The following is a 27,316-nucleotide window of genomic DNA, read 5'->3' on the forward strand; positions in this document are numbered from 1 at the left end:
GTATATTTATGAATTTCATTCATTATTATATTGACTGTAGTACATAAAAAAGTATAAAAGAGTTCGAACTTAAGGTAATTAACCTGCAAATGCAAATTTTAATTCGCCAATTACTTAAACATAAGTAAGACGTGATTGATTCTAATCTTCTGCACTAGAATCATTATTTCAAATACTTCTTAAAATTCAGGCCATATACGCGGCAAATGTCAATTGCATTATTTGAACAGCCTAGAAACATTAATAAGTTTTAATGTCTCAAAACAATAGCAATTACAACACAAAGCCTCTTATGGATTACTCGTCTGTGCGCATTAGACAGATTCTACAGATATCGTATCTTCGTCATTGAAGTTTTGGTTTCCATTTGGCGATGATGGAAAACCACTTTGTTGCTGCTGTTGCAGTTGCTGTTGTTGTTGTAGTTGCTGTTGTTGTTGCTGTTGTTGTTGTAGTTGCTGTTCTTGTTGTAGTTGATGTTGTTGTTGTAGTTGATGTTGTTGTTGTAGTTGCTGTTGTTGCTGCTGTTGTTGGTGTTGCTGTTGTTGAGGTGATTGTTGGAAAAATGGGAACGCAGGATTCTGCTGGAACGGAGGGTTGGGTTGGAACTGCGGAATCTGTGGGTTCTGTGCGAAAGGCTGATTAGGTTGGAACTGTGGGGGCTGTGGCTGGCTGATTTGGGGGAATTGCGGAAAGTGACCGATTCCAGAAGAACCAGGAAATTGTGGATATGGAGGATATTGAGGAATTTGTGGAATCTGTGGTGGCTGTGGGGCCTGTGGGATCTGTGGGACCTGTGGGACCTGTGGGGCCTGCGGTGCTTGTGGTGCCTGTGGTGCCTGTTGTGCCTGTTGTGCCTGTTGTGCCTGTTGTGCCTGTTGTGCCTGTTGACTATTTTGATATTGAGGAATTTGTGGGTATTCTGGCATGTTCCTTGTATCATAAGACTGCGATGATTGCGAAGATTGTTGGCGTCCAGGGCTGAATTCTGCTGAGTCAATTACTGCAGTATCTTCATCTCCAGCGTCCTGGGAAGGTGGGAATGGTGATCCTTGAGGTTGTTGTGGTACCGATGGTTGGGATGGTGCACTAGGGAATCCCGCGGGTGGTTGGATCGGGTTTGGAGATGGAGATGGTATCAAGACACTGGAGCCTGGGTAGTAAGAAGGTGGCAGTATTGGTTGGTACGATGGCACACTCGGGAATGAAGGATAAACTCCATACTGTGGTATTTGGTAACTGATTTGTGGCTGGTAGGAAAGGTATGAAGGTGCCTGAAAATAAAACAAACAAATAAGAAATTACTTAAGTTATAGTAATAGGTACTTAATAACAAAACTTAAACTTATAAAGCTTAAAACTAAAGCTTTTTTGTTAAGTATTTAATTACACTTGAATTTAAATGAAAAATTCACATTATTGCCTTCATAGAAGAAATAAACATCAGAATTTGTATTGATCGTAGTGCATTGTTTTACCACTACGATCAAACTGGATACATTAACCAGCTAGCTATACAGGTATCAAAAAACGTATTTATTGGAATATTTTCTGTAAAATAAAATAGTTATAGTTAACTACGGAATAATTACGATTCAGGCTAACACAAATAAACAAAAACAAAAAGTACTTACAGAATTAATGTATTGGCTGGTCGAATAAGCAAATCCTTTAACTTGTGGTGGGATGACAGTTTTGACAACGGATGCGCCTAAGTGGATGGCTCCAGGCCACGCCACGGCACTACCCCGCGCGTAACTAATCGCAGCACACACCAGCAATATTATTCCCTAAATAATCATAAAAACATAAATAACAAACTCTTAATTATCACACATACATATTAACACTTCAACGAAAATTCCCGAAGAACATTTTATTTTATAATAAACGAGTTCACATTCTTAACGTAAACGGAGCAAGTGTCCTTTAAATGTTTTCGTACCTTCATCTCGGAGGCACAATAACGAGATGTGTACATGCATTAATGACGACTCTTTTATATCTACTCGATAACACCCACCCGAAACGTAGAAAGAAAACACCTAGATATGTCTACAAGATTTGTATTCAATATACTTGCATCTTGCATAACGTCAGATGTGCACGTACCTACTGAGATTATAAACGAAAACAAAACAAATTACCGACCCATTTATTTCACAAGTGCTTCACATACCTGTACATTTAAATTTTATTTGGCAATATTTTTGTACGAAATATTGTGCATTGTTGTTAAAGTGAAATACAGTTATTTTAAAAGGAGAAAAATATAATTGACAATTAATGTTTGCAAGTAGAGTGATCATTTCTAGCATAGACAATATTTTTTATATCCATGTAACATCGGTATTGTAATATTCATTTCGTGTAACCACATATATCTTAAAATTAAGATACATAGATTTCAGGTTACAGACATAAGAATTAATTACGCAAATATAGTTACTTCATAAAAACAATTCTTCACTGTACCTTACATACATACGGATGTATACCTGAAAACTAGGTAACATATATAAGAACAATACAATTTTTCACAAGCATCCTACAAATTGTTTTAATTTAATCATTATAAAAAATTTCATCAAACATCATTATCACGAACAAAAATCATTTTGAAATGCTGTGTATGTGTATGAAATTGTTCCACTAACGAACTAACTAACTGAATGAAATTTAAGTAGGTAGGTACTGTATGTCTCTACAAATAACAATTATGTAGTCTAGAATACCCAAATTGATTGATAGTCTATAACATTCTGCAAATATCGTCCACAATCCAATACAATAAAATATACATTAGCCGTTCTTCCTTGGGTCTTCTCCGATGTGAGGAAAAAAGTAATCGACGATCCTCAGTTTGTACAAGCTCACAACCGCTTTAGGGACGTTAGGGTGTAAGGGATGAGAGCCTCCAACATACGCGCTATCCCAACTGTTCTTGAAAAGTTGCAAGAACATGCGCAGAGATTTTATGTTTGATCCTTTTGCAGCTTGCGCAAATTTACCTAAAATATATTCGTGTGATTCACTTAATTTTGTTTGAATATGGAAAGAATTGTCTGATTAACTTAAAAAAAAGATAAATTTTACCTCTACAATAAAGTTATTTCACAGTTACGTTCAAATACTGATCGCATTTTTAAAACCGATAAAATACGAGTAGGATAAAAATAACCCCTTTATAACAAACAACTATACTACTTTTAAATAGTCAGAACTGGAAAAAAATTAAATGAGGTCAACTGGAAGCCACTAGTTTTCAAAGAAAAAAGAATCATCAAAATCACTTGATCAAGTGGGAAGTTCTGGCTTAACATTCACAGTCGAATCGAGAATATGCTCCTTTTTTGAATTTGGTTGAAAAAAATAGGATAGAGCAAAATAAATATGGTAGCTAATCGTACCTGCACCATCGCTCGACCTCTTAACACGAAGAAGGGGCTTACTCATTTCTGTTTCATTAATTTCACCCAATCTCTCTATTGTTATTATGGAAAATAAGTGGACTGTTTTCTCTGTTTCATTATGCTGCAAATGTTTAATAAATAATATTTACTTATGTCATAATATAGTTTATATAGTTAGGCTAAGGATAAATAAAATTAGATTCCATTTATCTTGCTTTTTTACAAGAAAAACCTTATCTTAAGTTGTCATCATCAGAAATAGAAAACAACAATATCACATAATGTTTTAATACAAGTTTTCTATTGGAATAAATCGGTAACCTATTAAAAACTCGAATTTCTATTACCCGAATCTTAAAATCCCGAAAACGGTTGTTAGAACTTTTAAAAGGCAGATGTTATGAATGACAACTTTTTAAAATTCCTTTTTTAATTTCCCAGATGAATCAATTTCCAGATACACCAAAACCAGATTTTTAAAAAGTAATTTTTTTTTCCCGTATTCTCATAATCCAGATATAGTTATACCAGATTCTCAGAATACTTTTTTTTGTTTCCCATCGTACCATTTTCCAAATAAACTATTACCAATTTTTCATTATCTTTTTATTTGGTTCCCATATAATCGTTTAGCAGATAAACTATTGCCAGATTTTCATAATCTCTTTATTTGGTTCCCATACAATCGTGATTATACCTTTACTATTGCCTGAAAATAAATAGTACCAGTAAGTAAATTGTTTTACTTGCCCATTACAGAAAGGTTTAAGTGTCAAATTCGACTCAGTAGGATAGGTTAGGTTTGAACTGCGACCCTCACGCACGAGCCGAGCGAGCGAAGCGAGCGTGCCGCGGCAGCGGCCGGCGAGTGCCAGAACCGACTCGCTATTGTTTTACTTGCCCATTACAGAAAGGTTTAAGTGTCAAATTCGACTCAGTTGGTTAGGTTAGGTCTGAACCGCGACCCTCACGCACGAGCCGAGCGAGCGAAGCGAGCGTGCCGCGGCAGCGGCCGGCGAGTGCCAGAACCGACTCGCTATTATTTTACTTGCCCAACAGAAAGGATTAAGTGTTAAAATCTATTCAATAGGTTAGGTTAGGTTCGTGCTGCGACCCCCTGGAAGGATTTCGTTTTTCTGGATATCGTTTATTTGAATTTCAAAAATCTGGACATTGTTTGTCTGGATATCAATCAACTGCATTTCAAAAATTTGTGTTTTAAAAATCTGGCTTTCGTGCATATGGATTACGGTCATCTGGATTTTGTGCATTTAGATTTCGTATGTCTGGAACTCATTCGTCTGGATTGTAAAACGTCGTACAAATAAAGAAATGGGCAAATGAAATTTGGAGTTGCGATTATATGGCAAACAAAACTTCGAAATTTTAAAATTCGGGGTTATGAAAAAATGTCCAAACGTTTTCTGGATTATGATATTCGGAATATTAAAATTCGAGATTAAGATAGGTAACCGAATAAATCATATAACTAAGGAAAGTATAAAAGCTCAATTTTCAGGTTAGCAAATATCTTTTAACTCCTAAGAAAATATCATCCAAAAAAGATCATCGTTTCAGTACATAATATCTATCATACTCACGAAAAATGTACAATACATACATATAATACATATATACACATACAATCTATACATTCATAAAATACTGTTGACTTCTCAAATCTCAATTACCAGCATTAAAAACTAGACAAATGCAATCCAAGAGCTTAAAACTGATACGCAGACGAAGGACATTCACTGATTGTGAAATCGGAACTAGACGATATCAATATACAATATATTACTATATATACGTATTAAATTAATACTGACCTTTATATTTGTAGATCCTAACGTTGCGATGGAGTACACTATGCGGTAACAACACGATAAGATAATATAGAATAAAATTGACTCGAAATTAATCATCATTACAAATTAAAATATAATTCACTACAAAGCGTACAAGCTACAAACCTACATACTATTTTTCTGTAAATGGTTATTGTGTTTGAAAAATCTAATATTTTATAGCTCAATAAAGAATAACATTATGCATTGGTATAATGGTGTGTCGATTGTAAATATTTTCATCTCAGTTGATATTGTTCTGTATTAGAAAGGACAAACATTAGGAGACAATAAGATTTTAGAAATATACCAGTATGTATTTGTATATATGAAGTTTTAATGAATTAAAAAATTTATTAAGATACCTATAACCATGCCCTTAACATTCGGAATCTTTAATCAATTTTTGTATTTCTTGCGTCATCCCAATTTAGTCAGGGAAACAAAACAAGGCTTATTAATATACTTTCGCCTTGTACCTATACAAGGAAACAGGTAGAACCTACATATATTATCATTTACATTCTATTTTCGTATTTCTTATTATTTCAAAAATTATTTATGAATTATAGTTTATTATTAATATAAACAGCATATACTTATTTTAAAATATTAATTTATATGCACTTGTTATGCCAATGTTATCCCATTAAATCAAAATTATTATAATATCTAAACTCTATATAAAGTGGTGTCCTAAATACATTGAACTCATGGTCACTGAAGCCTCCCTTGAGGCTGCTCTTAAATATGATACATATAACTGATATTTGCTACCGGCTGCAGATCTAGTTGACATTTCCATCACAACTCGTTCGAACGGTATCGTAATAAAAATTGAGTACTATGTTTTTGGTTAGGAACAACTTGGTCCATTAAAATAGAAAGTGATCCATTACTAATAAATTGCATAAAGATGCAACCGGTATAATAATAAAGAATAATTATTCATAGTAGGTACACATTAAGTTATCTATTTATAACACAACTCGTATTGAAGAAGTGAAAAGTGCCCAAAAAGAAAAATTATAATATGTTAAATGTTAAAAAGCGAGTTGAGAGTAATGTTCGTCCACAATAAATCTTCTTATATATAAAAATGAATCGCAAAATGTGTTGGTAAGCGCATAACTCGAGAACGGCTGAACCAATTTCGATAATTATTTTTTTATTATATTCCTTGAAGTACGAGGATGGTTTTTATGTAGAGAAAACGTAAATATGTACCACGGGCGAAGCCGGGGCGGACCGCTAGTCTTATATATAAAAATGAATCGCAAAATGTGTTGGTAAGCGCATAACTAGAGAACGGCTGAACCAATTTCGATAATTCTTTTTTTATTATGTTCCTTGAAGTACGAGGATGGTTTTTATGTAGAGAAAACGTAAATATTATGTACCACGGGCGAAGCCGGGGCGGACCGCTAGTCTTATATATAAAAATGAATCGCAAAATGTGTTGGTAAGCGCATAACTCGAGAACGGCTGAACCGATTTCGATAATTCTTTTTTTATTATATTCCTTGAAGTACGAGGATGGTTTTTATGTATAGAAAACGTAAATATGTACCACGGGCGAAGCCGGGGCGGACCGCTAGTATAAAATAAATAGATTTGTTGAAATGTAAATTTATTTCACGATTTCGTCGTTGTAATTAGGACGTCCCTTTCTAAGAGAGTCAGAAGACAGAAAATAATATATCTCAGGTATTAAGACAAATTTTAATATCAAAATACCTTTATATAAGCCTTTATACTAATTACATTCTATGATTTACTTGACTTCAAGTTCATACATTATTCAGTAAATATGTTTTAATTGAATAAACTAAACCCTTATAACTCTATATTCTATGCTCGCTATCAGCTACGCTTCTCCTATTTTTTAAACGTGAGTATACAATAATAGAGCCCGTAGATTTTTATAAAAACTCGCAGTTATAATCTTCTACGGCTATATTTCAAATTTTTATCTTATTTAGATGGGACATTATTGAATTGTTATTGCTTGAATCAATAGATATCTCCAATCCACCCAATCTCAATGGTGACTTTATTTATGTGATTTTATGTAGTACTACTTTGAAAACACTAGCAATCCTGGTTATAACCGCAATAAAAAGTAAATCGGACGTCAATGTTTTGCAATGACATTTAAAATACAGGTTATAATAAAATTCAAAAACTATTTTATAATCGGAAATGAGTGTGTGGCAGGACGTTAAATAACAGAAATATTAAACAAATATTCTTCTGTAATGAATGAGATATGTCAGGTCAGTTATATGCTTATAAACAATGTCCTTTGTTTGTTTCCGAAAGACTAAGGCCCTTCGCTCATGGAGCTACTCAAAAATGACTGAACTAATCAGTAATTACGATTACAAACCAGTTACAAATTGTATCTCGCATACAACGCTACTCAAGTTATAAGGTTTCAGTCACTTTTCAATGTTTGCTCGTTAATTTTTATCATAAAAATCAAAGAAACTCGGGAAACCAGTAGCGTGGAGACCGGCACGACGCGTCGCGCGTGATTTGTTGCTAACGCGTTACTCACCAGTTAGTAACTAGTCGCGTCGTGTGCGAATCTCCATAGAACATGTATGGGCTGTGACGCTCAGGCAACTCGTTAGTAATTTGAGTTTGTGACTAGTTCTTTTTGAGTAGCTCCATGAGCGAAGGGCCTAAAACACACGTACACCGAATCAACATCATGCTTTGAACCTTCTTTGAACTATTCATGAAAATAATACAAATTAAAATTGTGCATATTAATCGTATACTGACTTGATTTTAATATACACTGTGCTGTGTAAGGTTTAATTTTTTCAGATTAATTCCACTCTATTTGGTTTATAGTCTCTATCTTTAAAACATTCTTATTTTTCTTTCATTTGTAGGGATACATATGATGCTAATATTACATAGAATTCATGGAATAGGTATATATATAAAAAATTAACATTATCATGATTTTATTTTCTATGTATTGTTTGTTATTATTTTCAAAGTACCTAGTACTTTAATATACAATTATGTTACAGGAATTGGTGAACGCGACCGATTCGTCGGCTCAAACACACGAAATTAAAAAAACTAAGAAAAAATGTAAGCCTATCCTAAAATATTATGTAGCTACTTAATAATTAAATAAAACATTATTCCTATATTTTAAATTTATCTTTTTACATGAATGCGGTCTTTTATAGGTTCTTTTGTACATTATTTAATCATGTAATAAGCCAAACAGGTCTCCTTTGAGAGATAAATATCAAAAAAAGATAGGATAAGCTTTTACTTATATAGTAATTTTGGTCTCAAATGCAACCACGCATTGAATTACAACTATAAAATTTTGCGTACAGTAAATATTTATAATTAATGATGCGTTAGTGAAATCAAGGAGAACTCTATTGATAAACTCCATGATAAATTAATCAACACCTTCGTGAAGGTCAAAGCTTAATTACAATTTTGACAAATAAAAAACCTCTTTCAAATATTGGTAGTTGGTACAATGTTTAATAAATAATAGAACTTTATAGTAATAGAATCAGTTATAAAAAAATGCCCTTTATTAATACATGTTAAATTTTTTAAGATTTAGACTTTATAACAACGACTCTACCTGAAGCTCTCCTATATTATAGTGACGTTGGTATTTCGCTCTACTATGAAAGTGCAGAATCATTGATTATGTCAGCACCAAATACAATTAATTTTAAGGTAGCATCGCTGTAGCTTAACTATAGTTCGCTAGAATAATAATTAATTAAAAATATTTGTCTAAAGTGATACCAAGAGCATGGAAAATTAGCACATAAATATTATTAGTTAAGTCTAAATTGATGCTTTCCTTTAACGAAGGGAAACTAAAACGCATTTCGTTTGTAACCAAATAATTTTAATTGCTTTAGTAACCCCTAGTATTATTTTCAATGTTGAATTATGTTTGCCGTTGGCGTCATGCGCCCGCCCCCACATTTTCTCTCGAGTCTCGACGCTCGCCGCTCAGTCGGCCGGCAGCCGCCGTCAGGCGCTGTATTCGCGACTGCATTTAAACATAACACATTGTTTATTTACAATAAAATCATTTTTATCACAGTGAACAGGACAAAACAACGCCACGCACTCACGAACGTACGTTTATAATGTTTACGTGACCATTTATGCTAACCCACAGCGATTCATAGCTTGATCTGTCCACACATTGTTTGTATACATTTGGCCTACATTCATGACAATGCTAATTTTCTGTTTATCGCAAAATATCGCGATATATGCGCTTAGTAACAGCTAGATGACGTATATAGTCGGTATAGGTAACCTGCATTCACCCAAGATAGTCTACCATATTATTCTAAAAGTCATTCCTCCTCTTTTTCTCCTAATTATCTTGTCACACTACCTACTCGTATTGTTAACGCATCTGCTGTAACTATGTGTATATTTTCAATTATTCTGAAACAGATCCTGTGTAATTCTTATAGAATTATATTTCTCGCTGACTCATTCTACATACTTTTATAAACTTTTGTTGATATTCATTTCTGAAGAAATATTTTAATTAATCAATTTTCCCCGGTACATCTTTACATTATAATCAAATTATTGACTCAACACCAAAATCTCCATAATAATTATACGCCCTATTAAGCCCTTTTCCAACCCTCCCTCTTACTTATTGGGATTAATTGTAGAGTGATACCAAAGTACCAAAAATCTGGTAAATGAAAGCCATAATGCATTGAAGATACTTAAATAAAGAAAACGAAGATATTATTAAGAGAACTGAGTCTTTAAAAGTATTTTAATCCTGAATAATTTATTAGCTTCATAAATTACATTTAGTGGACAGAACCAATCTAACAACGAATATATAACCGTATTTATACATAACATACAATGAAAAATAAACTACAATGGCATAGTTTATATTAGATTTATCACTTATCATGAACATTTTCCAACAAGCGTTATTCTACGAGTACATCTGAAAAAGTTTGATTAATAGTTTCATTGAGGGAGTATAATGAACATCGAACCATCTATCATATGAAATGGCATGATAAGCATATATGTAATATATCATGTAGTTTTAAATCACAGTGCGTTATACTGTATACGTTGTATTTAAATAAAATATAGAGCAGTGTAGAGTCAGTACTTTTAAACATCTATTAGCCTTTGCTTTCATCGTTATCGAAAAACGACTTCTTTCTATTACTATGATATTATGATTTGTGTTAATCTAAAGGACTATCTAGCTTTCAAAGGTATTTGTGAAATGATATAATTTGCAATACATATTTCGTAAATACAAGAAAACAGACCTAATTTGGAATTTGTAATTCAAAAAGTACAGTTACAATTTCTGTTCAATAATTGTTGGGTATTTCAATAGACAAGCCTTTTTTTAAATACTGATTACGGTTACAGCATACCGCATGGCTGACGAGGCGGCGGCGGACTGCCTGTTCGAGCGGCTCCGCTTGCACCAGCAACGCGCCCCTGACTCCACGGAGGTGGCGAGGGCTCTCACGGCCAGGATCAACTCCAGGCTCACCTCCCATGGTAATTTGTGTTCGAATGGAATAGAAGTTGTTCTTGTATTGTAATTGATAAACGATTGCAAATGGTGATTTTAGGATGTAGTTAAGCGTAAGTTTCAAGCCTTTTAGTGGCTTCTACGATGACCAAATAATCTTATATACCGATTCAATGGGATAGGAAGTAAATATTTCAGCATGAGAGATATGTTTAATTTTCATGATCTAAATGGTAGCTTGAGAAATATTCTGTACCATATCTTTATAATACACCTGATAATATCATATAGGAGTGAAATGGGAATTAGCATTTATACGATTGAGGGTACAAATGTTTCCGATCTCCAATTTTTTCATTATAATTGTTTTGTGTACAGTACACGCTAAAATGAAACATCTGCTTCCTCCGCATCGAGCGAATGTTTTATGTTCTGTTGTGTGTTTTGCACAAAAGCTATTAAATGTACATAAAATGTATAAAATAATATTGTTAGATCGTCAACGAAAGAGATTAAATAAAATAAGTTAACAAATTGTGCTTAGTAAAGAATTGTACGGCTAATAATTTTTAGAACTCTTACAATTATTATCCCAATAAAGTGAAACCTGGGGAAGGTAAATAAACCTCAAGGTCATGTCCTGGGTGACCGTCGGCCAGGCACCCCAACAGAATAAACGACGAACGTCTGAAAACTATAACTATCGCGAACGTTTTATTGCTTAGATAAAAATAATGAACCAGACACTATTATAGAAGTCACCTTTATTTGAGAGTTGTTACTCTTTAATGTGGGTTTACTTCGAAATGGAATTTTTCTATCAAAAAAGTATATTTTGACTGTCCATCAAATATTTTTTTATGACCAAATTCAGATGATGTTTCTTCATCTATATTTCCTTTCCTAAGTCCGATGATATATTGTATATTTATTTCAATAAAATATTAGGTTCTCTACACTTTCGATGCATAGATAGTGTAAGCTGGTACAAAGGAAAACTTGTCATCTTTGAATTTAATCAATAGGAATAAAGTGGAGATTATGTTTAACTGTGTCCTTTACAAAATAAAGGTGAATGACGATTGTTCCAACTGTTTCTGAAACCCATATATTTGTCTTAACCATTCACAAATAATTTTGTATTGTATGTTTAAATTGACCTAGTGCTCTAGAGTCTAGACTACAGAACACCACATACTTTGCAATAGTTAATTCGCTACTAATGGATTTACGACATTCCCTGACGTACTTCTGTATGCGAATAAATGTAAATCTAGGAACAGCGGTAGTGAAACATCACAATAGTGCGGCCTCGACATGAAATTTAGTGCAGAGCTAAAATCAAAATGACTATTGAATTAATTTAAAAAATCCACACTGCACTTTCGATCCTTTATATTATTTCATTTTGTAGGCATACACCTTTTGTACTTATATTATTTTTCCCTAAGTACCACCATTCCTTTTGGGATAAATAAAATGTTCATAATCGTTTCGGGATTGATTAATAATTTCTAGAGTACTTATTCAAAATTGCCCATGAAATAATTAATGCATTATCCATTCATTTAGTAGACAATTTTGTTCCACACCATGTACATTGTACAATGTACATTTACCACGACAAAGTGTCAATAGCGTTAAATAATAACATTGTAAATTGTCAAGTATAAATGAGATATATTTTTCACGCTGGCAACTATTCAATATGTCTATAAAATTGACAGAATGCTTAGTTGCCATTAGACAATGCTGTGTTCAGGTGCCGAGTTGCCGACCTCGTTGTAACTACGAATAAACGCTACTAGAATATATTTACGAGTTTCATCAATGTATATTATTATGTAAATCTATGTCCAAATAATCGGATTATTCGTATCCAATAATATGGTTGCGAATACTGAACAATTTGCATATACATATTTCAAAACTGTCAGAGTTCCTGCCTTAGAATAGTAACAAGGAAGTAGAGCAGTTTCAGTAATATGTGGAACCTCGTTTGTTTCGTTTTTGGTTTTCCTGTTAAGTCTAAATTTATGAATATAAAGGCACCCTGTACACTGTATCCTGTAGTTAATATACCTATTATGTAATATATAATACTAGCGACCCGCCCCAGCTTCGCACGGGTGCAATGGCGGCCGGCCGGTACCGCCGCAAACGCTACGTCCCGCAATTTTTAAATCTGTAATATCTTCGAAAATATTCACTTAAATCATACGGTGTAAAGGGCCATATAGATCTATATTAAATGAACAATGTATTCAAGGTATTTAATTCGTTAAAGATTAATGCTGTATTGGTTAAAATCGCTTCGAAAATTAACCATTATTTGTCGTAAAAAGTAAATGACAAAAAAAAGTTATTGTGGGTTATCCATAAGAGATAGACATATACTATCGCGGACTTTTCTGTAGACATTTTCAATGTGTACAATACTTAGTTCATTATTTTGATAAAACTCGTAGGATTCAGCCTGCGTTTGCAATGTAAGCGGAAAAAATGTAATTTTTTACGACATCACATTAGAAACCTCAAAAATAACAGTACTTCTCCACTATTTGATGGATGTTATTATACATATAAACATTTCTCTTGAATCACTCTATCTATTAAAAAAAACCGTATCAAAATCCGTTGCGTAGTTTCAAAGATTTAAGCGTACAAAGGGACATAGGGCCATAGGGACACAGGGACATAGGGACAGAGAAAGCGACTTTGTTTTATACTATGTAGTGATATCTCCTCAACTTCGTTTGAGGAACATGTTTTCCCCATTTTTGCTTCGCTTCAGGTCTATTAATTTGACATAGGATAATTTTGTATACCTACGCTTTAAACTTTCCTTGGTAAATGAATTAGGTATCAAATGAATTTTCAAATCAAACTGCACGGGGTGTGAAAATGTGTTAAACCTCTGAAAACCCTACCAAATGATAAAAACCCTTACTAAATGATTTATATATACACAAAATTTGCATTTTAAAATATATTTTATGGATTTAAATTTAATGTTAAATGTAATATTTGTATCTATAGATCAAAGCTTATGTGCAAAGTAAATTTTAATATTAAATTTATTACTCACGACCAAAAGTTTATTATAAGTTAAATAAATAATTTGCATTCCGATACTATTTTTAGAATATCGCATGCGAAACATAGAATCGTGTCAATAATTTACAAATCAAATTTAATAAGTATTGGGTTCATTTTGGTTTGAAGTTATCGCCTTTATTTTACATTTTATAGTAATTTATATTTCAAGTTCAAATACGATTACTTTAATGCTTTAATTACTAAACTAATAGTACAAATAAGTTTGTAATAATCTTATATATAAAAATGAATCGCAAAATGTGTTGGTAAGCGCATAACTCGAGAACGGCTGAACCGATTTCGATAATTCTTTTTTTATTATATTCCTTGAAGTACGAGGATGGTTTTTATGTAGAGAAAACGTAAATATGTACCACGGGCGAAGCCGGGGCGGACCGCTAGTCTTATATATAAAAATGAATCGCAAAATGTGTTGGTAAGCGCATAACTCGAGAACGGCTGAACCGATTTCGATAATTCTTTTTTTATTATATTCCTTGAAGTACGAGGATGGTTCTTATGTAGAGAAAACGTAAAAATGTACCACGGGCGAAGCCGGGGCGGACCGCTAGTCTTATATATAAAAATGAATCGCAAAATGTGTTGGTAAGCGCATAACTCGAGAACGGCTGAACCGATTTCGATAATTCTTTTTTTTATTATATTCCTTGAAGTACGAGGATGGTTTTTATGTAGAGAAAACGTAAATATGTACCACGGGCGAAGCCGGGGCGGACCGCTAGTACCTATATAGATCTACAACGGCACATGCGCATACATCTTCCATTTTTGGCGTATTTCCAAACATTATGTTAATGTCGGCTGAAGGCCCTCTCTTAGTGGACTGTAGTGGTGTGGGGGTTTGCAAATAATACAAACAATTATTTCTTCATACGTAGAGGGCCAGGGTGCCGAGCCGGAGCGGAGTTATTCTTCTTACTTTTTCATTGAAGCGCGGGTGGAACTGGAATGCCGTGACGCAACCGGTTTTGCGTCCATATTTATACTTTACGCGTTATCCCCTCCACTCCGGCTGGCCACACCCCTTACCTCACTCTTTATTTCTCAAATATTTACTTATACATAAATTTACAGTTTTATTGTTTTTATTACAATCATTATAACATATTATTCTAATATAACATCCATAATGTACTCCGCCAACGCCCCGTTTAGACTGCGCGCACAATTCTTTACAAATTTTCTTTTATACTACCCCGTCCCCCGCTTCAGGTGTATAAATATACTGCGGGGGACGGCGTGTACGCTCAGTCGCGGACGTGACGCTGTCGCATGACGAAATATACAATTAAATCCTAATATCACACTTTAAACAATTAAAATATTCATAAAACATAAAGAAAAACATAAACATTCACTAATATACGAAAGACATAAACATTTACTAATATCATAAAACATTTTCAATCTACAATTAAAACATCTACAATATTAAAACAAAATATAAACATTTACTATTCTATTAAACATTCTTAACACAATAATAACCTTTCAGGCATAAGCCTTCATAAATCTTTATGCAATAGTGAATAGACAACACAAATAACTTTACGTACGAACTGTTCCTTATACTTTACTATACAGATAATCCTTCAGGCATAAGCCTTCAGGATTTTATACTGAACACTTATTTTACTCTACTAGATTAGTTAGATAGTTTGCTTTACAAAACATAAACTTTTCAATGTAACTAGAACAAATACGTATTAATTTTCATACTAATTATTTTATAAGTCTTCAGGCGTAAGCCTTCAGGATTCTAACGTTATATTTACAATAAATTAGGTACTTTACGGTTTGTCGTGCACATTTCTCCCGCCGTCGCACTCTGCGATTTGAACTGGTAGCACGACGATCTTCTTGGTGGGCCGCCGGAGGATTCTGCCGCCGCTGGTCTCCACGTCGACCACTCGCACCTCGCCGTCCTTGCCGGGATACGTAGTGACGACTCGTCCTCGGGGCCACGTGTTCCTTGGTTGATTGGAGTCGCACACGATGACCAGGTCGCCGATCTTGGGGGCCGCGCCGCTTGCTCGGGGCTCCCGCCGCTGTTGGAGTACGGGCAGGTACTCTCGCACCCAGCGTCGCCAGAAGGTGTCGGCGAGCTGCTGCGCGCGCTTCCAGTGTGTGCGCGCTGTTGTTTGGTCTTCCTCGATGGTGCAGGGTGGCGGCACGTAGCAGTTGGAGCCCAGCAGGATCATATTCGGTGTGATGGCGGGCGGCACGTCGGGCGTCACGGCCACATGAGTGAGTGGGCGTGAGTTCACGGTGGCTTCTACTTCGGCGAGGAGTGTGGCGAGCGTCTCGTCACTCGGGCGCTGCTCGTGAAGCGTGTGGCGAAGGGCTTCTTTCACGGTGCGTACCATGCGCTCCCACGCGCCGGCCATGAATGGGGCGGCCGGCGGAAGGAAGCGCCAGCTGATGCGGCGGGCTGCTGCTTCTTCTTCAAGTGCGGCCCACGCGTCCGTGAGCTCTCTGTTGGCCGCGCGGAAGCACGTTGCGTTGTCACTCCATATCTCGGCCGGGCAGCCGCGCCGCGCTATGAAGCGGCGCAGCGCGTTGATCGCTGAATCGGTGCTGAGTGACACGACGACCTCCAGATGTATGGCACGCGATGTTAAGCACGTGAAGAGGGCCACGTAGCGCTTCTCTCGATGGCGGCCGACGGTTACTTCTTGCGGGCCGAAGTAGTCGAGTCCGGTGAATGTGAATGGGCGCGCGTGATGCGCGAGGCGTGCGGCAGGCAGGTCGCCGGTGGATGGGCGCGCGGGTTTGGCGCGCAGCAGGCGGCAGCGCGGGCAGCTCTTTAACACCTCCTTTGTTGCGGGTCGTATTCTTGCGGGGGTGTTGCGTGTAGCGTCGTCCGCCGTATTGTGCGCCGTAGGGACCCAGCGCCATTCATCCTTTTTCGTGAGGTCTTCTATTTCGGCTAGCCGGTGCGCCACGAATGTTTTATATGTACGTGGCTCGCTGCGTATCCATGCAAGTGCTGTTCTTGAGTCGCTCCAATACACTTTTCTTTTGAAGGCGAAGTCGTGACCTTCCTCGACTGTTCGTGTGAGGCGTGCTCCGAGCAGGGCGGCTTGCAGCTCCAGACGTGGGATCGATATCGGCTTCGTGGGCGTGACCCTGCTTTTCGCGGCGGCGATCGCGATGTTTATCGATCCGTCGGCGCGCGTCGCTCTTATATACACGACTGCTGCGTACGCTTCTTCGCTGGCGTCCACGAATGTGTGTACTTCTCTCTCAGCAGCGGGTTCGTAGTCATAGCAGCGTGGGATGCGGAGCGCGTCGAGGTGCTGAATATTCGCCACCCAGTTTTCCCAGCGATGTTGTAGCGCGCCGGGGATGGGGTCGTCCCAGCCGGTGTTGTACTTCCACGTATCTTGCATTATTCTTTTCGCCGGTGTGAGGATGGGCGCGATGAGGCCGAGTGGGTCGAAGACCGACATGATGAGACTGAGGGCTTCTCTCTTCGTAGGTGTTCGCTTATTTTCGATTATTTCCTGTGGTACACGTTTTGTGTTTACGCGAAAACCGATGTAGTCTTGTTTCACGTGCCAGAGTAGTCCCAATGTTCGCTCTGTCTCGCTCCCGCCGATCTCGACGGTGGTCGCCCCGGTGTTCGTAAAGCTTCTTATCGCGTTTTCATTGTTCGATGCCCACCCACGCAGCTCGAAGCCGGCGTATCGATGTATGCGATCGACGTGCGCCGTTATCTCTCTTGCTTCATCTTCGGACGCGTAGCTATGTATATAATCGTCCATGTAATGATTTTCTTGTATCGCGCGTGCGGCTGCCGGACTCTCGTGCGCGTGTTCTTGCGCGTTTCTATTCTTGATGTAGAGTGCGGTGCACGGTGATGAAGAGGCGCCGAAGATGAGCGATGTCATACGATATTCATCGGGCGGCCCGTCGTCGCGTCGATCGCCACGCCAGAGGAAGCGTAGCGCGTCACGGTCTTCTTCTATAATTTTTATCTGCATGAACATTTCCTTGATGTCGGCGGACACGGCGATTGGATGTTGACGGAACTTCATGATGACGGCAGGCAGAGATTGTAGCAGGTCGGGCCCGGGCAGCAGCATGTCGTTGAGAGAGCGGCCGTGAGACTTAGCGGCCGCGTCGTGCACCAGACGAATCTTTGCTTTGTCCGGGTTGATCACTGGAAAGTGCGGGAGGTACCACACTCTCCCGCCGGTGGGCGGAGTCTGCGCCCTCTCTGCGTAGCCGGACGAGAGTAGATTTTCTATTCTTTCTTCATATTGTTTCTTCAGCTCTCCGTCTTTGTCCAATTTCTTTTCTAATGTCTTCAATCTTTTCAATGTGTCGCCGTAGTTGTTTGGTGTATCTGCGGACTCGTCTCTCCATAGGAGTCCGGTTTCATATCGGCCGGACGGTAGGCGTTGACTTTTCTTTTCCAATATGTTGAGTGCCTGCTGCTCCGGGTCGCTGCGCTGTCTTTTGGGTTCGATGCCGATGGATTCTAATTCGAAGTATTTCTTCATCATATTTTCGAGTGTGTCAGGTGACTTCTCCGCTTCCGAGAGATGAGAACAGAACAAAACTGGGTGCTTGTTCGAGGAGCGGCAGCCGTGCAGGACCCATCCTAATAACGTCTTCGAAGCGACGGGCTGATTCCTCTTGCCGTGCCGTAGTTTTCGCGTTATAATGAGCTCCCAGTTGTCTTGTCCTATCAGCAGCTTCGGTGTTGCATTTTCATACAGTAGGTCCTCTTGCAGGTCGTGCAGATGGTTGCAACGGGCGATGTCACTCTCGCGGATGGACTGCGTGAATGCGTGGAGCTGGTGCACGGTGCGGGCGTTGTCTAATGCGTATTCTTTTTCTTCATGTCGTCCTCGTACTCGTGCCTTCACTCTCTTGCTGTATTCGTGCTCATTCTCGTGCCCATTCACGCCTTGAATTGTGATGGACTCACGTGGCCCGTCGAGACCCAGCTGCTCTGCAAGCGCCGTTTCAATGATGGTCACCGTGCTTCCTTCGTCGAGCAGCGCGTACGTGTCACATTTTCCTTTCGGTCCCATGATGGTGATGGGAGCGATCTTCAGATACGCGCGGCGGCGCGTAGGTTGCTCCGACGTAGCGCTGTTGATGTTAATCGCTGACACTAGGACTTTCTCTTCACTGGCTTGCGGTTGCGCTGTTTCTTCAATTTTCTTTTCCGCTGTCTTGGTATGGTGGAGCATCTTGTGGTGCTTCATGGTGCACCCGTTGAGGCCGCAAGGACGAGCGCGGCATGTTGCTCGTTGATGTTTGCTTCGAAGACAGCGGAAGCACACTCGATATTTCTTCGCTATTTCCCATCGTGTATTTACGTCGCTGTTCGTAAACTGTCGACACTCGACGAGTTTGTGCTCTCGCTCGCACATCGGGCATCTTGTTTCTCGCTCGCTCGCGTCGTTCGTTGCGTAGGCTCGCTCCGTCCTTTTCCTTGTTTCTGTATCTAATGGAGCGTAGCTGGAGCACTTGTCTGCTTCTTTATTCAGGAATTCTGCGAGCTTTTTCAGTAGCGGTGTCTTGTCGCGTTCGTCGGCAGCGAAGTCGTACCATTTATTCTTCATGATCGGCGTCAGCTTTTCTAGTACCTGCCGCAGCATTTCCGGGCTGTGCAGGTGTTCTTGTTTTCTTAAAACTTCGACGGTGGCGACGATATTCGATATTTTATTAGCGAATATGCAGATGTCCCGCGGGTTGTCCGTTACTCGCGGCAGCGACTTGATTTTTTCCATTTCGCCCAGAACCAGCGCGTCTGGGCGGCCGAACCTCCTCTGCAGGGCTTCAATGATTTTCTCGGGTCCGGTGTGCGATATGAGTAGGGCGGTGACGGCTTCTAGGGCTGCTCCTTTCAGCGCCTTTCTCAATCGTGCGACGTTTTCCCCGTCGGTGAATCCTTCTTCAGTTTCTTCATACGATGCCTTGAATGATAGCCACTCGTGACTGGAGCCGGTGAACGTTGGTAGTTCACCGCCGTATCTTATTACTTTTCTTTGGCTTCTTGCGACTTCATTGAAGGCGGTTACAATTGCCGCAACTTCTGGTGACCGCGTGGGCGGGTATTTTTCCGGTTCCCGTGGCCCGTCGTCCTGTTCCTGGCGGGCCCCCCATCCTCGATCTTCCTTGTTGTCGGCGTTCTTCGCTGTGTAGCGTGGCGGTGAGAGCTGGCGAGTCGGGTTGGCGGCGGGTGGCAGTGGCTGGCTTAAATGTTGTTCCAACCACGACTCGACCCGTCGTTCCGGTTCGTAGTCCTCTTCTTCCTCTTCCGTTGTTGATTCTTCTTCGGCGCGTATTCTTTCTAGCCGCGCCTTTTCCAGTTCTGCTGCGGCCTTCGCTTGTTCCAGCTTCAGTTCGGCTAGGCGCTCTTTCACCTCCAACTCCGCGAGGAGTCTCTTGCGGGAGGCTACGGAGCGCCGCGACCGCACCTCTGATGCCTGGCGGAGCGTCTTCGAGCGGCGTGCTGGCGACCCGGCGGCGACGTTCGATGGCGCCGCGAGAGCGGCGTTTGTATTCAGGTGTACGTTGCTCGTCGGCGCCGCGGAGGCGGCGGTCGTCGGCGCGTCGGTGTTGTCGGCTGGCGCCGCGAAAGCGGCGTTTGTGTATCCCACGACGGGTGACGGTGCGGGCTGCAACTTGTCGACGGGCATGGTGCTCGGCGTAGCTGGCGTCGAGCTGCTCTTCTCCTCTGTCCTCGTCGTTCTTGTCGCGGTCGTGCAGGTCTCCGATGTCCCCGTAGTGTAGCTCGTTTCTCCCGACGTATTCGTAGACGACGTTCCTGTGGCGGTGGCGGTCGCTTCTGATGCTGATGGTGTTGTTCCTCTTCCGCTCCGGCTTCTCGTGTTCATTTTTCTTCTTATCCGGCTCGAAGCTGACCAATGTTAATGTCGGCTGAAGGCCCTCTCTTAGTGGACTGTAGTGGTGTGGGGGTTTGCAAATAATACAAACAATTATTTCTTCATACGTAGAGGGCCAGGGTGCCGAGCCGGAGCGGAGTTATTCTTCTTACTTTTTCATTGAAGCGCGGGTGGAACTGGAATGCCGTGACGCAACCGGTTTTGCGTCCATATTTATACTTTACGCGTTATCCCCTCCACTCCGGCTGGCCACACCCCTTACCTCACTCTTTATTTCTCAAATATTTACTTATACATAAATTTACAGTTTTATTGTTTTTATTACAATCATTATAACATATTATTCTAATATAACATCCATAATGTACTCCGCCAACGCCCCGTTTAGACTGCGCGCACAATTCTTTACAAATTTTCTTTTATACTACCCCGTCCCCCGCTTCAGGTGTATAAATATACTGCGGGGGACGGCGTGTACGCTCAGTCGCGGACGTGACGCTGTCGCATGACGAAATATACAATTAAATCCTAATATCACACTTTAAACAATTAAAATATTCATAAAACATAAAGAAAAACATAAACATTCACTAATATACGAAAGACATAAACATTTACTAATATCATAAAACATTTTCAATCTACAATTAAAACATCTACAATATTAAAACAAAATATAAACATTTACTATTCTATTAAACATTCTTAACACAATAATAACCTTTCAGGCATAAGCCTTCATAAATCTTTATGCAATAGTGAATAGACAACACAAATAACTTTACGTACGAACTGTTCCTTATACTTTACTATACAGATAATCCTTCAGGCATAAGCCTTCAGGATTTTATACTGAACACTTATTTTACTCTACTAGATTAGTTAGATAGTTTGCTTTACAAAACATAAACTTTTCAATGTAACTAGAACAAATACGTATTAATTTTCATACTAATTATTTTATAAGTCTTCAGGCGTAAGCCTTCAGGATTCTAACGTTATATTTACAATAAATTAGGTACTTTACGGTTTGTCGTGCACACATTATTTGTGTCAATATCTCTCATCGCAACACAAAACTTTGAGTAGTGATAATTGAGCAATTTTTTAAATTTATGTATTAACTAGCGGTCCGCCCCGGCTTCGCCCGTGGTACATGTTTACGTTTTCTCTACATAAGAACCATCCTCGTACTTCAAGGAATATAATAAAAAAAAGAATTATCGAAATCGGTTCAGCCGTTCTCGAGTTATGCGCTTACCAACACATTTTGCGATTCATTTTTATATATTTATGTATTAATAATTTGCACGAATCGATTTTAACACCTAACTAGTGCATTACAGACAATTATGTTAGAATAATAATATGTGTGTATAGTAAATATTATTATTGCCTAAATTTTATTAAAAACTGTAACATGTTAGGCCGTAGATTAGTGGTAGTTTAAATGATTTCACTTCTATTTTATTATACAGAAATAATATTTTTTAAATAAGTCCTGCGTTTAAAACGTGTAGTAAGATGTGTCATGCCAAATTATTATATGCATGGATTACATTCTGTTTACTGTAAGAGCACCCACAATTAATTCAGACGAATCTAATTAATCAATGCTTGATAGTATAAACAAGTACAAACAATCACGTGCAAACATGAAATACAATTAATAATGTTTACTTTCTGTGAGGAAGAATACTCTAGAAGTAAAAAGTTCATATTTATTATTTAATGAACACATTTTATCAAATAAATGATATGGGATAACTAAATCTTATAGCGTGACAAGCGACAGTTAACCGGAAAGTTGGCAAGAACACTCCAACTGTTATATAGTCGGCTTGAATATCTTCATCGGCACTTTTTCTAAACTTATTAAAGAATTCGCTATCGTAACTGGCACGAAAATTTCTCAAACCATAATTTCCATCCTTATTAACCTCACTTGTTTTTCTTTCGAGCTATTTTATTGGAGCATTATCAAGGCATATAACTTAACCACAAAAACAACACGTTCATAAATCTGATAACTGATATTATAGTAGACGTATTATTAAATTTATAGCCTTTATATCACATAATATGCCTGGAAGATTAGACTGTTTATATGAATGCTATATTAAAAGCTCAATAAAACGTAATCGCTATAATAAATAAATAGGATCAATATGTAATTTCTTCAGTTGTGGCTCGAACTATAATGTCAGAGCGTTGAATATTATTTGTAAATATCCATTGTAGTCCAGAAAAATGTCAAAAGAAAAATATCGTGCTCAAACCAACGTCTCCAAAATCCAAAAAGACGTGTGGCACTCGGGGACTGCCGCGGTAAAGCTATTGCATGCTATGCCTTCAAGCCACACCTACGCGCCCGTCGGAGTGGGGAGCGTGAGGTTTTTCGTTACGCAATTTCTGGATTCGGTCCCCGCGCTCAAGGCCCGCGATAGAAGCTATGCAATAGCTTAAAAAATACTCTTTCTAAGCTCATCAACAATGTTCAGCGTAGTGGTTCATGGCTCTATGTTCAGGGCAGGAATGTGTTTCTCCTTATCTAAAGTGGACTGATGCTGTTGATTTTGTAACTTTACATTGATCTCAAATATAAAATGATTCATCCTCCAACCAAGATTTCTGCAAAACTCCTTAATCTATAAGTAAAAAGGTACCTATGTATGTACTTCTTACTAAAAAGGTATAAGTATAATATTAGAATACATAGCTAAACTTTTAAGTGTCAATGTTTGTGTTTGGCCCACGTATGGTTTCCAATAGTAATGTGACGTCAACATTAACTAAAGTTTAAAATTGACGTAGCTGCATAGTGATCGCGTGCTCAATAAGCAATAGTTCACTATGGCAGGGGCAATTGGCCCTCTGACGAGGTGTTCGTGCCTTCCCCAAGTGTTACCATTCATGGAATACTATCGGAAATACTTCATTAATATGTTTTTCTTCCTTTATAATGGGACCTAGCAGTACCAGGGGGAATCTATTATTAACAATTTTTAGGTTACTGTTTAATATGTTCACTAATTCTTTTTTGAAGTCGGAACGTTGTATTGTATTATTTCCATCAAAAAGAAACACATTACCAGCTACGATTACTTAAATTTAAATAGTTACAAAAAGTATCTTCATTTAAGTACCTACTTAATGAAACAAATTAAAAGTAATCTATTTACTTTACTAGTTACTGCTTCATTACTTTTATGGTTTCTCGTTGTTGTTGTCCTACGTTTAGCAGTTTTTTCTTTTTCTTTTTTTGGCACGTTAAAGGTAAGCTTTTAATTGCAGAGCGCAAGTGAGTTTTTGATTCACTGTATTATTATCAATTTTCTAACTGCAGTATCATTACAGATTAATATACAAACTGGATGATTACATAGTCCATTAACACTGTGTCAATGATTAATCGTACAGTCGCCTCCATGAACTTTTCTCTGCATCATATATATTCAATATGTCCACCCGACTACTTTCAGCACTTATTTTGTTGTCGATTTTTAAAGGTCACGGTTGCTTGTACTCTGTCAATCTCAAGATACACGCCATTAAAGTTTACATTAGCGATCTATTTCTGATAGCGAGTCGCAAAATTAATCCCCAGTCGCTAACCTGACATTGGCCTGAACGGAAAGCGGAGCTGATTATCAGCGGGTTTATATTTATAAGCGTCTGTGCGGTAATGAAGAGACCTATTAATCTAATTTACTAGAAAAACATGTAGAACGTCGCGTACAACTCTGAAAATACATTAAGTTTCGCCTTGACATTGTATCGCGCTGTGGTCGTTTAATCAGTTGAGTTTATATTTAACTAAATAATTAGGATTTTTTCTGGACATTGCTTTGTTATTTAATTGGTCATAGAAGTCTTATTAAAAATTGCGCCCAATAGATAAATCTAGGAAATAAATAAATTCATGCATTTAGCCCATAAAATATTTCTAAACAAGGTTTATTTCCTACGCAATAGGATTTTTAAAATGTGAGTTATTCTCAAAATATCAGTCATCATTTATGATGTTTTTATGGAGTACCTACACTTCGTTTGATTTTGTTTTTAAATCATAAATTACTTTAAATTAAATTAACGTTGCTTTAATGAAAATACTTTCATAATATCTGGAGTTTTGCCAAATTGTAATATTATGGATATATAAATAGTAAGTCTAGTAGTTAACACATTGCAATCAGGAAGTGAACCAGCGGCGGAAATAATCTCGTTCGGAAAGTTTTTTTTTAAAGATATAACTAGCATTGATGATTAAACATACAGATCTGGAATATAAACGAATCAACGTTAGTAAAAATACGATTTATGTGTCCCTATATCCGTGTTAACAAAAATTAGTAAAGTGCACTTCATATTATAGTTTTGAACTTCTACACAATATGATATTATGTGTGTATCTATAGTCTTCTTTGTTTATATATTTTGAATTTGTAAGAACATTTCATAATTCAAAAAATTCAGTGACTATCAAAACATAGCCACCCACATATTTACCTACTACATATACATGTATAGCACGTCAATATAAATTCACTAAACATATTTTCCGAGAAAACTCACCATGGATTAAACTAAATCCAATTGGATCAAACGCAGATCTCGCACAAAATATGAGTGACAGCGGAACATAGTGCCAATCTTGATTTTTGATAATGTTGTTCTTTGGTCAGCTGGAAGACATGAGTGTTGCCAAGTTACATGGCATTTATGACGTGCCTGCAAACGCAAACGTCAAAAGTTCATTACTAGCCGTCATTCATCACCTAGTATATTTTTTCCGTCGTTTTGCATTTTGCTATTTGCTATAATAAGTAGTGTGCTTTATTGCAGCAACAAATTTATTACATTTCAATTATTTTAGACGTCAGCTTTAAAAAATAAAATTGCCGACTATGCTACAAAAACAACAATCGATTGCACCGTAGCAACTAGCAAGATGACAATCTATCATGATCAATCGAAATATTAATTAAATATTTTACTGATGTAGGTATTTCAAAGCCAACACTAAAAACCTATAATAAATGAATTTAGTCGGATATAAAAGCCAAAATAACTATATATGTACGGAAAAATTAAATATTTAGCTTTAAAGAGGTTTAATTAGGAACAGATTATAAAAGTTACTGGCCGGTTAGATTACGGGGATTAAAAAAAAAACAAATGAAGTTTTTCTTGTCATTAAGTTCATAATTTAAAAGTCGTTAAAGTCTTATGCCATTCATTAAAATATTGAATAGTTAAACAAATTGTAAAGAAAAAGTTCGAGAAACTTCCAGAAGTGATAAGGAAAAGCGCGGTAAAATAATTTTAAATCTATTTTCGCGCGCTGTTTGACTTTATCATGGGAAATGTATTCTAAATTTAGTTATTTTTTCTTTTTGTAGTTAAAGTTTTCTTGTTATATGTATAGATGAGTAGATATTAATGTAGAGTCGCGCGTGGCAAGCTGGCAAGACTCCAACAAATGCTAGACGACCTGTCACGATAATATCATTTGTAATCAGTCATTTTCCTCTGCCATCAATTTTAAATAGTATCTTTGAATATTACTGATGTACTCAAATTGCTAAAAGAATAGTCCATAAAACATAGCAGCCTAGTTTAAATAAGTCGACATTAATTTTAACTGTCTTGTTAATCGTTGTTTTTATTACTATAGACACATTTTTATTTGTTTCAATCCAAATGATATAAATTCGTAATTGATATTGCGAAATGATTCCCTATATTTAAATGCTTACCTGTGAAGACCACGAGAATCTTATCTCGTAATTACGTTCACGAAGCTGCCAAGATATTTTATCAGTGAGATTTAAATAATGACATGTTCATTGTTAACCAATTATAGCAAGCGATGGTCTGTAATCATTTGTGACTTTTCGGTTGATTGTTGGGTTGGAATTTTTTATTTGAGTTTTTAAAAATTAATTTATATAGTCAGTATCCAAAATATTAATTATCTATGATGATTTTGGTTACACTGACGATATTTTTTTATGAACCACATACTAGCTTTTCGCCCACGGCTTCACCCGCGAAGAAAAATAACAAAGGAACGAGATTAGCCTATAAATAATAATAATATCTACGCTCGAGCTCTAGCCTCTTAACTATATTCAGCGGCACAAATATCATAATAACTAGACATTGGATTATATGCATTTGCATATTTGCATATGCAAATGCATAAAACTCTCTAATTACGGCGTTAGTGCATATTTATAGCCTTTTTCCCCAATCGTGCATATTTCGTTAAGTAGCGGGAGTTTTGATTGGTCGACTAACCTTTATTAGCCAATCAGAACGCTCAGCGAGTAAACCAACCCTATTTTGGCATGCTAAAATGGCAAAAAATTACAAAATGGGCTCATTTCAAGAAAATTTCACTGTTTTTGTACAATCTTTGATTTAAATTTAAAAAATAATAAAGGTTTTTTTATTTTGTATTGTGCATATTTTAGGCATATCAGTTGTTTTTAGTGCATATTTCGGCCT

General features: G+C 37.5%; 2 protein-coding genes across 4 annotated transcripts in view; one reads left to right on the forward strand and one right to left on the reverse strand.

Annotated features, from left to right (window-relative positions):
- Positions 1-3: 3 nt before the first annotated feature.
- LOC149907899 (uncharacterized) lies at positions 4-25,397 on the reverse strand. Of its 3 annotated transcripts, XM_090103021.1 has the most exons (4): positions 1,946-1,963; positions 1,635-1,790; positions 867-1,274; positions 4-830 (listed from the first exon to the last, which is right to left on the reverse strand). In XM_090103021.1, the coding sequence occupies exons 1-4, from the start codon at positions 1,949-1,951 to the stop codon at positions 315-317; spliced, it is 1,086 nt and encodes a 361-aa protein (XP_089959147.1). In that variant the 5' UTR covers positions 1,952-1,963; the 3' UTR covers positions 4-314. The 3 variants fall into 3 exon arrangements, with proteins under 3 accessions (XP_089959147.1, XP_089959146.1, XP_089959144.1); XM_090103020.1 differs by lacking the exon at positions 1,946-1,963 and adding an exon at positions 25,379-25,397 and having other exon boundaries at positions 4-1,274; XM_090103018.1 differs by having other exon boundaries at positions 4-1,274.
- The window catches only part of LOC149907900 (cytosolic carboxypeptidase 1-like), a 63,874-nt gene continuing 45,848 nt past the window's right edge, over positions 9,291-27,316 (forward strand). The window contains exons 1-2 of the mRNA XM_090103022.1: positions 9,291-9,406; positions 10,706-10,840. Coding sequence (XP_089959148.1) covers positions 10,714-10,840 — 127 coding nt within the window. The 5' untranslated portion in view covers positions 9,291-9,406; positions 10,706-10,713. The remainder of the gene's footprint in view (positions 9,407-10,705; positions 10,841-27,316) is intronic.

This window comes from Colias eurytheme, chromosome 6, assembly GCF_061535395.1.
Source record: "Colias eurytheme isolate Ceu_HAF_F1 chromosome 6, ilColEury1 Martin Lab GWU primary, whole genome shotgun sequence".
NCBI lineage: Eukaryota > Metazoa > Arthropoda > Insecta > Lepidoptera > Pieridae > Colias > Colias eurytheme.